The sequence below is a fragment of the Ranitomeya variabilis genome, chromosome 2, assembly GCF_051348905.1.
Source record: "Ranitomeya variabilis isolate aRanVar5 chromosome 2, aRanVar5.hap1, whole genome shotgun sequence".
NCBI classification, from domain to species: domain Eukaryota; kingdom Metazoa; phylum Chordata; class Amphibia; order Anura; family Dendrobatidae; genus Ranitomeya; species Ranitomeya variabilis.
The window spans coordinates 385485746-385501111 of NC_135233.1; the positions used below are offsets into that span (position 1 = coordinate 385485746).

At 42.8% G+C, this 15366-nt stretch overlaps 1 protein-coding gene across 1 annotated transcript in view; it reads left to right on the forward strand.

Annotated features, from left to right (window-relative positions):
- LOC143806203 (class I histocompatibility antigen, F10 alpha chain-like) overlaps positions 1 to 15366 on the forward strand; it is a 123009-nt gene that overhangs the window by 23407 nt on the left and 84236 nt on the right. The window contains exon 3 of the mRNA XM_077286327.1: positions 6686 to 6964. Within this exon, the coding sequence (XP_077142442.1) occupies positions 6686 to 6964 (279 nt within the window). The remainder of the gene's footprint in view (positions 1 to 6685; positions 6965 to 15366) is intronic.

Sequence of the window (15366 nt, forward strand, 5' to 3'; positions counted from 1 at the left end):
AAGTTGTTGTCCAATGTGTCCTGAGTACGCTGATACCCCCCCATATGTTGGGGTAAACCCGTTTGTGCGCACGGAAGAGCTCGGAAGGGAAGGAGCACCGTTTTACTTTTTCAACGCAGAATTGGCTGGAATTGAGATCAGACGCAATGTCGCATTTGGAGAGCCCCTGATGTGCCTAAACAGTGGAAACCCCCCAATTATAACTGAAACCCTAATCCAAACACACCCCTAACCCTAATCTCAACTGTAACCCTAACCACACCCCTAACCCTGACACACCCCTAACCCTAATCCCAACCCTATTCCCAACTGTAAATGTAATCCAAACCCTAACCCTAACTTTAGCCCCAACTCTAACTTTAGCCCCAACCCTAACCCCAACCCTAACCCGAACTGTAGCCCTAACCATAGCCCCAACCCTAACCCTAATCCTAGCCCTAACCCTAACACTAGCCCTAACCCTAGCCCTAACCCTAACCCTAACCCTAGCCCTAACCCTAGCCCTAACCCTAACCCTAGCCCTAACCCTAGCCCTAACCCTTATGGGAAAATGGAAATAAATACATTTTTTTAATTTTTTAATTTTTCATAACTAAAAGGGTGATGAAGGGGGGGTTGATTTACTATTTATAGCTGGTTTTCTAGCGGATTTTTATGATTGGCAGCCGTCACACACTAAAAGACGCTTTTTATTGCAAAAAAATGTTTTTTGCGTTACCACATTTTGAGTGCTATAATTTTTCCATATTTTGGTCCACAGAGTCATGTGAGGTCTTGTTTTTTGCGGGATGAGTTGACGTTTTTATTGGTAACATTTTTGGGCATGTGACATTTTTTTGATCGCTTTTTATTCCGATTTTTGTGAGGCAGAATGACCAAAAACCAGCTATTCATTAATTTCTTTTTTTGGGAGGCGCTTATACTGTTCCGCGTTTGGTAAAATGGATAAATCAGTTTTATTCTTCGGGTCAGTACGATTACAGCAATACCTCATTTATATCATTTTTTTATGTTTTGGCGCTTTTATACGATAAAAACCATTTTATAGAAAAAATAATTATTTTTGCATCGCTTTATTCTGAGGACTATAACTTTTTGACTTTTTCGCTGATGATGCTGTATGGCAGCTCGTTTTTTGCGGGACAAGATGATGTTTTCAGCGGTACCATGGTTATTTATTTCTGTCTTTTTGATCGCATGTTATTCCACTTTTTGTTCGGCGGTATGATAATAAAGCGTTGTTTTTTTGCCTCGTTTTTTTTTTTTTACGGTGTTCACTGAAGGGGTTAACTAGTGGGACAGTTTTATAGGTCGGGTCGTTACGGACCCGGCGATACTAATTATGTGTACTTTTATTGTTTTTTATTTTTATTTAGATAAAGGAATGTATTTATTTGAACAATATTTTTTTTTATTATTATTTATTTAGGAATTTTTTTTTTTTTTTTACACATGTAATTTTTTTTTTTTTTTACATTTTTACTTTGCCCCAGGGGGGGACATCACAGTAAAGTGCCAGATCGCCGATCTGACACTTTTCTGTGCACTGTGTCAGAGCGGCGATCACACAGCACAGCAGGGAGGCTTTCCGGCGCCTGTTCTGAGCAGGCACTGTGAAGCCACCTCCCTGCAGGACCCAGATGCAGCCCCGCGGCCATTTTGGATCCGGGGACTGCAGGGAGGAGACGCTCGGTACAAGGTGAGCACATCGCCTTGTACCGATCGTCTCAGGGAAGCCCGCAGGGAGACCCCTCCATGCGCGATGCTTCCCTATACCGCCGGCACACTGCGATCATGTTTGATCGCAGTGTGCTGGGGGTTAATGTGCCGGGGGCGGTCCGTAACCGCTCCTGGCACATAGTGCCGGATGTCAGCTGCGATAGCTGACACCCGGCCGCGATCGGCCGCGCTCCCCCCCGAGAGCGCGGCCGATCGCGCTGGACGTACTATTCCGTCCTTGGGAAGTAGGGCCCACCCCACATGGACGGAATAGTACGTCCAATGACAGAAAGGGGTTAAAGGAAGATAATAATACCAAAGAACTTGTGTTTGCAATCATTTTCAGGAAGAAACTGAGTATTATCTGACAGAATTGCAGGGGTGTCAATACTTTTGGACACAACTGTAGAAGGAAAAATAGAAAAGTAGAAGGAAAAATTGCAGGAAAAAGGATGATTACTTACCGATCACTATTGCTGACCAGGAGGTTTGACTGCAAACTTGATTGGAGGTGTCATACGGAGAAGGTTTACAAGAAGGGAATGAGCAGACTGTACCTTCTTTGGAAGCTCAGCTAGTTCAATGTGTGCAGTAAAATGCTGGAAATGTTCTACCAGTCAGTTGTGGCAAGAGCCATCTTTTTTGCTAGTTCAAAGCAAAAAAGAAAAACAGATTGCCGCACCAACTGCTAGTGAAAACACCTGTACATGTGTGTGTCAGGTATCCAGCGTATATGCCACTTGCAGAACTTGGGTGCTGCCACTGAGATATGATCCATAAAATAGCAAAAATGGAGAAAAAAGTGGGCACTCACCATCTGCTAATATTCAGTCTTTATTGTATTCCTCGGGTCTAAATTAAGACCCGAGGAAGCGCAGTAGCGCGAAACGATCGTCGTCTTTTCATATCACGTTTCTCCCTGCTATTTCTGCATTTGGCATGTGGTACAATAAAGACTGAATATTAACAGATGGTGAGTGCCCACTTTTTTCTACATTTTTGCATCTTTTTTGCTATCATTTGCTGGGACAGTATTGTGCGAGTATCTGATGCTAATAAGCTCAACAAACTTATCAAGAAGGCAAGAGCGGCTGTTGGCCTCCATCTGGATTCTTTTGAGGAGGTATTGGAGGATAGAATTTAGAAGAAGTGTGGGGCTATAATGAATAATAATACACATCCACTATACGAGCTGTTCTTGAAACAGAAGAGCACATTCAGCAGCCGTCTAATCCTACTATGGAGAAATTCAGGAAATTGTTTGTGCCTACTGCTATGGAGATGTACTGTATAATAATTTCCTAAGGGTGAAAGATGACAATGACCTATGGCTGGTGCACTAATGGCAATGATCAGAGATTTAAGTACCTGCATTCACCCAAATTAGTTTGTTACGTAATGTGATTACAGTCATGTGCAAGATCTGTGTCTAGTAATTACTTTATGTAATGCTATTTGTAATGTTGTAATGTTTGAAATGCTGTTTGTAACTCTGCTGTAATACCATAATTTCCCTCGGGATCAATAAAGTGTATCGTACCGTATATAATGTCACACATACACACATCGTACATATCACTGTACATACATTATATATGTGCCCTATGTAACATGTCACACATCGTACATATCACTGTACATACATTATATATGTGCCCTATGTAACATGTCACACATTGTACATATCACTGTACATACATTATATATGTGCCCTATGTAACATGTCACACATCGTACATATCACTGTACATACATTATATATGTGCCCTATGTAACATGTCACACATCGTACATATCGCTGTACATACATTATATATGTGTCCTATGTAACATGTCACACCGTACATATCACTGTACATACATTATATATGTGCCCTATGTAACATGTCACACATCGTACATATCACTGTACATACATTATATATGTGCCCTATGTAACATGTCACACATCGTACATATCACTGTACATACATTATATATGTGTGTGTGTAAACCACGCTTAGAATATACATTATATATGTGCTCTATGTAACACGTCACACATCGTACATGTCACTGTACATACATTATATATGTGCCCTATGTAACATGTCACACATCGTACATATCACTGTACATACATTATATATGTGCCCTATGTAACATGTCACACATCGTACATATCACTGTACATACATTATATATGTGCCCTATGTAACATGTCACACACCGTACATATCACTGTACATACATTATATATGTGCTCTATGTAACACGTCACACATCGTACATATCACTGTACATACATTATATATGTGCTCTATGTAACACGTCACACATCGTACATGTCACTGTACATACATTATATATGTCTCTATGTAACACATCGTACATATCACTGTACATACATTATATATGTGCCCTATGTAACATGTCACACATCGTACATATCACTGTACATACATTATATATGTGCCCTATGTAACATGTCACACATCATACATATCACTGTACATACATTATATATGTGCCCTATGTAACATGTCACACATCGTACATATCACTGTACATACATTATATATGTGCCCTATGTAACATGTCACACATCGTACATATCACTGTACATACATTATATATGTGCCCTATGTAACATGTCACACATCGTACATATCACTGTACATACATTATATATGTGCTCTATGTAACATGTCACACGCATCGTACATATCACTGTACATACATTATATATGTGCTCTATGTAACATGTCACACATCGTACATATCACTGTACATACATTATATATGTGCCCTATGTAACATGTCACACATCGTACATATCACTGTACATACATTATATATGTGCCCTATGTAACATGTCACACATCGTACATATCACTGTACATACATTATATATGTGCCCTATGTAACATGTCACACATCGTACATATCACTGTACATACATTATATATGTGCCCTATGTAACATGTCACACATCGTACATATCACTGTACATACATTATATATGTGTGTGTGTAAACCACGCTTAGAATATACATTATATATGTGCTCTATGTAACACGTCACACATCGTACATGTCACTGTACATACATTATATATGTGCTCTATGTAACACGTCACACATCGTACATATCACTGTACATACATTATATATGTGCTCTATGTAACACGTCACACATCGTACATGTCACTGTACATACATTATATATGTCTCTATGTAACACATCGTACATATCACTGTACATACATTATATATGTGCCCTATGTAACATGTCACACATCGTACATATCACTGTACATACATTATATATGTGCCCTATGTAACATGTCACACATCATACATACCGCTGTACGTACAGTATATACATTTTCTAATATTACAATAAAATTTACAAATTTACATTTTTCCGCCGGTTAGTATGGTCATTCACCCCCCATTAACCACTATAAGGGAGGGAGGGTGGGACAAAAGCTTCCAGGTGTCCACCGGGGTAAAGAGGAAGTTACTGCCATGGACACTTGGATTTAACCCCTGTAGGAGTGGCCGTAGGGACCATTGGCCGGCTGGGGCATTCCAAATAGTGCATCACCAAGGGGAGTGGTGCGAGAGGGAACTGGGCACTGACCGTATTTTATTGTTGTTTGTTATATGGGCTCCACAGTCAGAGCCGCATTCCTTATACAGTACAGCGCCTGCCATTCTCCAGTTGCAAGGAATCTGTGAAAAAAAAGGTAAAAATTAGTACAAAATACCAGCAATAACATTACAGTTATAAGGCAGCTTTAACAGGAGGAGATACAATAAAAATAATTAAAAACTACCAGCAACAACATTAGTTATAAGTGTGCTTTAACAGGAGGAGATACAATAGAAATGGCTTACCAAAGAATCACCATCAGACGCTCCGCCAATCACGTTTGGGAGCCTCCCATGGGTGTTTTTAAAAACAGGATCAATCGTAAAACGGATAAAAAAAACAGACGAAACGGATGAAAAACTGATGAAACGGATCCGTTTCATCAGTTTTTCTCAATTTATGCTGGATCCGTTGCGACATCGGATTCAGCCTGATAGCAAAAACCTGATGTGTGAAAGTAGCCTAAGCTACTGAAGACCGCTACAAGTTGGAGAATGTGTAGCGACAAAAGAATTGAAGGGTTAAAGAAAGTTTTAGAATAAGTTCTAGATCAATTAATTACTACCTAAATGGCTGGAGATAGAATGAGAAGTAGCAAGAAGGTTCCTTTCATCATCAGTGAGAACCTGCCTAGCATTAAACAGCTGAAGGAGGCACGATTCGGCGACGCAGCCAGGAGTGGGCTATAAAGGCAATATGTAAACCAACTCTGGAGATCTAGAAAAGCCTATTCCAACCACAGAAGATCACAGGGTACCACACTGTAGTGGAGGGGATAGAAAGCGGAAAGTCAGAACTGGAACGCTCACAGAAGTTCTCTGTCACTCCCCAATTGTAACCGAACATCGTTATGCCATTTGCAACACAACTTAAAGGGGTTTTCCCACAAACAAAAGTTTATTTTAATCAATAGCTCTTGTAATAATAATATAATAATAATAATAATTTCCACAATTGGAAATTCCGAACTTTATGATGTGATTCTCGACTGAGTTATATGGCAGTGTGACTACTCCCTAATGCAGAAGGAATGTTCAAGAAACTTTATGCCAATTACCAAGTGTTGAAACCCTAATTAAAGAGTTCCAGTAAAGACGTTCCTAACTTTTTAAAATGGATCCTGTTCTCACTGATTTTTCATAGATATTTAAGGTCTCCATACCATCATACCGCTTGTGGGCCAAGAAGGGGTAAGGAGCAAACTGCACACACTTGGGAGTACCGTAACAGGGTGTTCAGGGACCGCAAGGCAACGTCGCCTCCACGGGTCCCTTACACATCTATTATACTGTTATGTGATGTATGTAACATGTCCCTGTCTTGTGTGCAGGTTTCCATGTCTACCAGGTGATGTACGGCTGTGAGTGGACAGATGACGGCTCCATCACAGGATACTATCAGGATGGATATGACGGGGGAGAGTTCTTGGCCCTGGACACACAGACCGGCACATTTGTTGCCACCATGGCGCAGGCGCAGATCACCACACAGAGATGGAACCGTCCGGATACACATAAGGGGGAGAGATACAAGAATTTTCTGGAGAATTACTGTATCGTGTTGCTGAAGAAACATGTGGAGGATGGGAGAGAAGATCTGGAGAGGAGAGGTGAGCGCTCAGCACCGCAGCTCTGCCATCTGCTCTGGGACATGGCCATAGGGAGGAGGATATCAATGACACTGATCGCTGTCGCAGTATTATGGTAATGTACAAACACGTGCACACACATCCTAGTCGTACATTACTCCCATGTGTCCATGTTGCATCTATCCCCTTCCTGACATCTATCATACATGTACAGTGGATGCACATGAATGGACCAGGCATGGGAGACCACAGTAATGTGAACCCTCCACATATAGACCAGTAAATATACAGACGTTCACGTAAAGTCAGGTCATTATAATGGGATGTTAGTTAGGAATAGACACCTCCACCTTCCTCCCCCTGCATCTATACCTCAGTGTAGTCATACAGAGGTGCAAACACAGCGCCATCTGGAGGTAGGGACAAATAAGTATTACAAGTCACGTGATTGCGCTGATCTTCATCTTGCAGGTTGTAATGGAGCAGCCGAGTAATAGAGATTTCGTTATTGGTCGCTTCCCAGGTTCCTTCACTGTAAGGCTACATTCACACTAATGGTTAAATACACAGACCCGTCATGTCTGCAGATTGTGGGTCGGACTGCGTGATTGTTTCAGCTTTATGTGCTCATCTAGCTCACACATGTGTAATATCAGACTGGTGAGGTATTGTGTGCACGGACTGGTAATCCGCTCATCTGAACCTAGACTTATAGAAAGTGCAAGGGTTCTGCTGGTTGTAAAGACTAGGGTTGAGCGAAACGGATCGTTCATTTTCATAAGTCGCCGACTTTTGGCAAAGTCGGCGTCTCATGAAACCGAGCCGATCCCTGTGTGGGGTCTGCCATGCGGTACGCGACTTTCGCGCCAAAGTCGCGTTTCAATTACGCTAAAAGCGCCATTTCTCAACCAATGAAGGTGGACGCAGAGTGTGGGCAGCGTGATGACATAGATCTCAGTCCCCACCATCTTAGAGAAGGGCATTGCAGTGATTGGCTTGCTTTCTGCGGCGTCACAGGGGCTATAAAGGGGCGTTCCCGCCGACCGCCATCTTACTGCTGCTGATCTGAGCGTAGGGAGAGGTTGCTGCCGCTTCTTCAGAAGCAGGGATAGTGTTAGGCAGGGTACATAAAGCTACAAACCGCTTGTGCTGTAGCGATTTCCACTGTCCAACACCACCTTTTGTTTGCAGGGACAGTGGAAGCTACATTTTTTTTTCCTCAGTGCTGTAGCTCATTGGGCTGCACTAGAAGGCTCCCTGACCCTGATAGCTGCGTTGCTGTGCCTGTGTGTACGCCGCTGTGCAAACCAACTGCTTTTTTCAAAGCACAAATCCTGTTTTTCCTTCCTTTCTGCACAGCTATCTTGTGTGTTTGTCCACACTTTTGTGTGCAGCAGTCCTTTTTATAGCTGCCTGCCATACTTTTCTGAGATAACTGCAGGGAGATAAATATTGGCAAGTCTGCCTCCGTGCCATTGCTGTGTGTGGCATCTGTCTCTCATTGTGTGCCACCGAAAACCACTGTGTAATACTTGGCCATTTTTTTGGGGGGGTACATTCTCCCTTTTCAAAAAAAAAAATTAGTGGGAGATAAATATTGGCAAGTCTGCCTCCGTGCCATTGCTGTGGGTGGCATCTGTCTCTCATTGTGTGGCACCGAAAGCCACTGTGTAATACTTGGCCATTTTTTAATTTTTGGGTACATTCTCCCTTTTCAAAAAAAAATAATTAGTGGGAGATAAATATTGGCAACTCTGCCTCTGTGCCAGTCCTGTGTGTGGCATCTGTCTCTCATTGTGTGCCACCGAAAACCACTGTGTAATACTTGGCCATTTTTTTTTTTTGGGGTACATTCTCCCTTTTCAAAAAAAAAATTAGTGGGAGATAAATATTGGCAAGTCTGCCTCCGTGCCGTTGCTGTGGGTGGCATCTGTCTCTCATTGTGTGGCACCGAAAACCACTGTGTAATACTTGGCCATCATTTTTTTTTGGGGGGGGGTACATTCTCCCTTTTCAAAAAAAAAAATTAGTGTGAGATAAATATTGGCAAGTCTGCCTCCGTGCCATTGCTGTGTGTGGCACCTGTTATGACCCCAATGGCAGAGGGTCTCAGAAATAAATACCAAGTCTGCAAACACAAAAAACCAGCTCATAGGGCAGTGGTAACTGGGCTGACCGTATATCTAATCCTAGCACCACAAATAGCAGCAGCCGGGGAACGTGCCTACGTTGGTTCTAGACGTCTCGCGCCAGCCGGAGAACTAACTAACCCTAGAAGGGAAAAGATAGACCTTTCTTGCCTCCAGAGAAAAGACCCCAAAAGTTGGATACAAGCCCCCAACAAATAATAACGGTGAGGTAAGAAGAAAAGACAAACGTAAGAATGAACTAGGTATTTAGCAAAGAGAGGCCCACTGACTAATAGCAGAATATAGTAAGATGACTTATACGGTCAGCAAAAACCCTATCAAAATTTCCACGCTGGATATTCAAGAACCCCCGAACCGTCTAACGGCCCGGGGGGAGAATACCAGCCCCCTAGAGCTTCCAGCAAAATCAGGAATCACATTTAGTACAAGCTGGACAAAAAATAAGAGCAATGCAAATAACCAAAAGACAAGGAAGCAGGACTTAGCTTAATTTTGCAAGAACCCGGACCAGCAGACAGGAGCAAACAGAAAGGACTGATTACAACGATGCCAGGCACCAGACTGAGAATTCAGGAAGTTCATATAGCAACACCCCTGGACTAACGACCCAGGTGGGTGCCAAACTGAGGAAAGACAATCCCAGAGTCATATCACTAGTGACCACAAGAGGGAGCCAAAAAAGTCTAATTCACAACAGTACCCCCCCTTTAAGGAGGGGTCACCGAACCCTCACCAAGACCACCAGGGCGATCAGGATGAGCAGCGTGAAAGGCACGAACTAAATCGGCCGCATGCACATCAGAGGCAACCACCCAGGAATTATCCTCCTGACCATAGCCCTTCCACTTGACCAGTTACTGAAGCCTCCGTCTGGAGAGACGAGAATCCAAGATCTTCTCCACCACGTACTCCAACTCGCCCTCAACCAACACCGGAGCAGGAGGCTCAACAGAAGGAACCACAGGTACAACGTACCGCCGCAACAAAGACCTATGGAACACGTTGTGAATGGCAAACGACACCGGAAGATCCAAGCGAAAGGACACAGGATTAAGGATTTCCAATATCTTGTAAGGACCGATGAAGCGAGGCTTAAATTTGGGAGAGGAGACCTTCATAGGAACAAATCGAGAAGACAGCCATACCAAATCCCCAACACGAAGTCGGGGACCCACACCGCGGCGGCGGTTGGCAAAACGCTGAGCCTTCTCCTGTGACAACTTTAAGTTGTCCACCACATGATTCCAAATCTGCTGCAACCTATCCACCACAGAATCTACCCCAGGACAGTCAGAAGGCTCCACATGTCCCGAGGAAAAACGAGGATGGAAACCAGAGTTGCAGAAAAATGGCGAAACCAAAGTAGCGGAACTAGCCCGATTATTAAGGGCAAACTCAGCCAACGGCAAGAAGGTCACCCAATCATCCTGATCTGCAGAAACAAAACACCTCAAATAAGCCTCCAGAGTCTGATTAGTTCGTTCCGTTTGTCCATTAGTCTGAGGATGAAAGGCAGACGAAAACGACAAATCAATGCCCATCTTAGCACAAAAGGATCGCCAGAACCTGGAAACAAACTGGGATCCTCTGTCAGACACGATATTCTCAGGAATGCCGTGTAAACGAACCACATTCTGAAAGAACAAAGGAACCAGATCGGAAGAGGAAGGCAGCTTAGGCAAAGATACCAAATGGACCATCTTGGAAAAGCGATCACATACCACCCAGATGACAGACATGCCCTGAGACACCGGAAGATCTGAAATGAAATCCATGGAAATGTGTGTCCAAGGCCTCTTCGGGACAGGCAAGGGCAAGAGCAACCCGCTGGCACGAGAACAGCAAGGCTTAGCTCGAGCACAAGTCCCACAGGACTGCACAAATGACCGCACATCCCGTGACAAGGAAGGCCACCAAAAGGACCTAGCCACTAAATCTCTGGTGCCAAAAATTCCCGGATGCCCTGCCAACACCGAGGAATGAACCTCGGAAATTACTCTGCTGGTCCACTTATCAGGAACAAACAGTCTGTCAGGTGGACAAGAGTCAGGTCTACCAGCCTGAAATCTCTGCAACACACGTCGCAAATCCGGAGAAATGGCTGACAAGATTACTCCCTCTTTAAGAATACCAACAGATTCTGCGACTCCAGGAGAGTCAGGCACAAAGCTCCTTGAAAGAGCATCAGCCTTCACATTCTTTGAACCTGGTAAATACGAGACCACAAAGTCAAAACGGGAGAAAAACAATGACCAACGGGCCTGTCTAGGATTCAGGCGTTTAGCAGACTCGAGATACATCAGATTTTTGTGATCAGTCAAGACCACCACACGATGCTTAGCACCCTCGAGCCAATGACGCCACTCCTCAAATGCCCACTTCATGGCCAGCAACTCCCGATTGCCAACATCATAATTCCGCTCAGCAGGCGAAAACTTCCTAGAGAAAAAAGCACATGGTCTCATTACAGAGCAACCAGGGCCTCTCTGCGACAAAACGGTCCCTGCCCCAATCTCAGAAGCATCGACTTCAACCTGAAAGGGAAGTGAGACATCAGGCTGGCACAAAACAGGCGCTGAAGTAAACCGGCGCTTCAACTCTTGGAAAGCTTCCACGGCTGCAGGAGCCCAGTTAGCAACATCAGAACCTTTCTTGGTCATATCCGTCAAAGGTTTAACAATGCTAGAAAAATTAGCGATAAAACGACGGTAGAAGTTAGCAAAACCCAAGAACTTCTGAAGACTCTTAACTGACGTGGGTTGAGTCCAATCATGAATAGCACGGACCTTGACTGGGTCCATCTCCACCGCAGAAGGGGAAAAAATAAAACCCAAAAAGGGAACCTTCTGTACTCCAAAGAGACACTTTGAGCCCTTAACAAACAAAGCATTCTCACGCAAGACCTGAAACACCATCCTGACCTGCTCTACATGCGAGTCCCAATCATCAGAAAAAACCAGAATATCATCCAGATAAACAATCATAAATTTATCCAGATACTTCCGGAAAATATCATGCATAAAGGACTGAAACACTGAAGGAGCATTAGAGAGCCCAAAAGGCATCACCAAGTATTCAAAATGACCTTCGGGCGTATTAAATGCAGTTTTCCATTCATCTCCCTGCTTAATGCGCACAAGGTTGTACGCACCACGAAGATCTATCTTGGTGAACCACTTGGCACCTTTAATCCGGGCAAACAAGTCCGGCAACAGCGGCAAAGGATACTGAAATTTAACAGTGATTTTATTCAGAAGCCGATAGTCAATACAAGGTCTCAAAGATCCGTCCTTCTTGGCCACAAAAAAAGAATCCCGCACCAAGAGGGGAAGAGGATGGACGGATATGCCCCTTCTCCAGAGATTCCTTGATATACGAACGCATTGCGGTATGCTCAGGTGAAACGAAAAAAGGTTGAGGAGCCAGCCCACTGATCCTGGAGAGAAGCACGGAAGCAGTCCCAATGGAGCGTAGATAAATAGAAAAAAACGAAAATTTTCCAGCTTGCTCTTGATAAAATACAAAATTTAATCCAATAAATTAAAATGACAGTACAGGCTCCATGGACCCACCATAACCCCCAGAGGGTGAGCGACGCGTTTCGACTGACAAGCAGTCTTTATCCAAGCTAATTTTCCCTATACAGACACCGTTATTTAAGGACCTGACAACCAATAAGGATGCCGTGTGAAAATCACATGGCATGATCAATCAACAGGTCCTAAGAAAATATGTGTCATTGAAGCACAACTACAACAATTAAAATACAAAAATTGCAAAAGAATTTGACATATATGTGCAAAAATAAACATAAGAAATAATATACAAATATACAAAACGAAACATGATCCAAACTATATAATATATATACAAAATTGGAAAAAGACGGATATCAGTAATGAAACATAATCTCATTTCTGCGGTTGAGTCCGTCAGGGAATCTTGTGCCCAGCATGAAGATCCAATACGCCTCCCGGGTAAGTAACGTTCTATGTAAGTCACCTCCGCGATGAGATCTATTCACTCTTTCAATGCCAGAGACTCTAAAGGATGAAATATCCCGTGAATGATGATCTATAAAATGCTTAGCTGCAGAAGAGATATTACGAGTAAAATTTCTTTCATTAGAGATATCGTGCAAATGCTCTGAAATCCGATTTTTTAGCTTACGAATAGTACAACCAACATAAGACTTATTACAAGCAACACAATCAATTTTATATATTACATACCGGGTATTACAGTTGATAAATTTATTTATATGAAAAACGCTAGAACCCGTATGATCAGTAAAGGATTTGGTAGTGATTACATGTTTGCAGGTGGAACAATTGCGGACATTGCATTTATAGCTACCCTTACAATTTAACCATGTAGGTTGCGGTTTCTCAGAAATAAACAAACTAGGTGATAAAATGTTCCCAAGGGTGGGTGCTCTCCTAGCTACAACATTGCATCCACCTTGTAAAATTTTAAATAAAATTGGATCTTCATATAGAATTGGAATGAATTTGTTAATAAGAGCTTTAATATTATAAAATTGTGGACTATATTGTAAACAAACAAATGGTTTATCACTCCTTTGATTATTAACCAATTTAGAACTAGATGAAATATTTTTATTTGAATTAGTATTTTTTGTTTTTCCCGAGCTATCAATGCTATCAGAATTCGAATGAATAATGGGAGATGCAATGTTGAAAGCTCTGTTGAGCATCCAATTGGGATAACCTCTTTTATTGAATTTAGCACAAGACCTGGCAATGTCCTGTTTGAAAAAATTGTTATTGTTACTATTCCTCTTTAATCTGATGAACTCACCAACCGGAACCGATCGAACAGTATGTTTGGGATGGCTACTTTTGGCGTGCAATATACAATTCCCTGCCAATGGTTTGAAATAAGTCTGGGTAGAAATCAATTCATTCGCCACTCCCGTGAGTTCTAAATCAAGAAATGAAATTTTAAGTAAATCATGAACAAAAGTAAATTTAATATTGAACTCATTATTGTTAATGTATGAGATAAATTCTGGTATGACAGATACATCGCCCCTCCAAATGATGAGTGTGTCAGGTACAGACAGATTAAATAGTCTTCCCTTAGGAAATTTACTACCTGGAATCAAATCTATAGCGCAGTCACAGTCCCTATGAGGAGGCAGAGCACTGGACCTGGACTCGCTGAATACATCCTGGTAATCAGACAAATACTCAGGAACTTCCGAAGGAGTAGAGGAAGCAATAGACACCGGCGGGGAATCACCATGAATTCCCTGACAGCCCCAACTTGACACAGACATTGCCTTCCAATCCAAGACTGGATTATGGGTCTGTAACCATGGCAGACCCAAAACGACCAAATCATGCATTTTATGCAGAACAAGAAAACGAATCACCTCCCGATGTTCAGGAGTCATACACATGGTTACCTGTGTCCAAAACTGCGGTTTATTTTCCGCCAGTGGCGTAGCATCAATACCTCTAAGAGGGATAGGATTTACCAATGGCTCAAGAACAAAACCACAGCGCCTGGCAAATGACAGATCCATAAGACTCAGGGCAGCACCTGAATCCACAAACGCCATAACAGGGTAGGAAGACAATGAGCAAATTAAAGTCACAGACAAAATAAATTTAGGTTGCAAATTACCAATGGCGACAGGGCTAACAACCCTTGTTAGGCGTTTAGAGCATGCTGATATAACATGTGTAGAATCACCACAGTAAAAACACAACCCATTCTGACGTCTATGATTTTTCCGTTCATTTCTAGTCTGAATTCTATCACATTGCATTAAATCAGGTGTCTGTTCAGACAACACCACCAGAGGATTAGCAGTTTTGCGCTCCCGCAAACGCCGATCAATTTGAATAGCCAGCGCCATGGAATCATTCAGACTTGTAGGAATGGAGAAACCCACCATCACATTCTTAATGGCTTCAGAAAGGCCATTTCTGAAATTTGCGGCCAGAGCACACTCATTCCACTGAGTAAGCACGGACCATTTCCGAAATTTTTGGCAATACACTTCAGCTTCATCCTGGCCCTGAGAAATAGCCAGCAAGGCTTTTTCTGCCTGAATTTCAAGATTGGGTTCCTCGTAAAGCAATCCGAGCGCCAGAAAAAACGCATCAATATTCGCCAATGCCGGATCTCCTGGCGCTAGCGAGAAAGCCCAATCCTGAGGGTCACCCCGCAAGAAAGAGACAACAATTCCAACTTGCTGAGCTGAGTCTCCAGACGAACGGGGTCTCAGAGATAGAAACAATT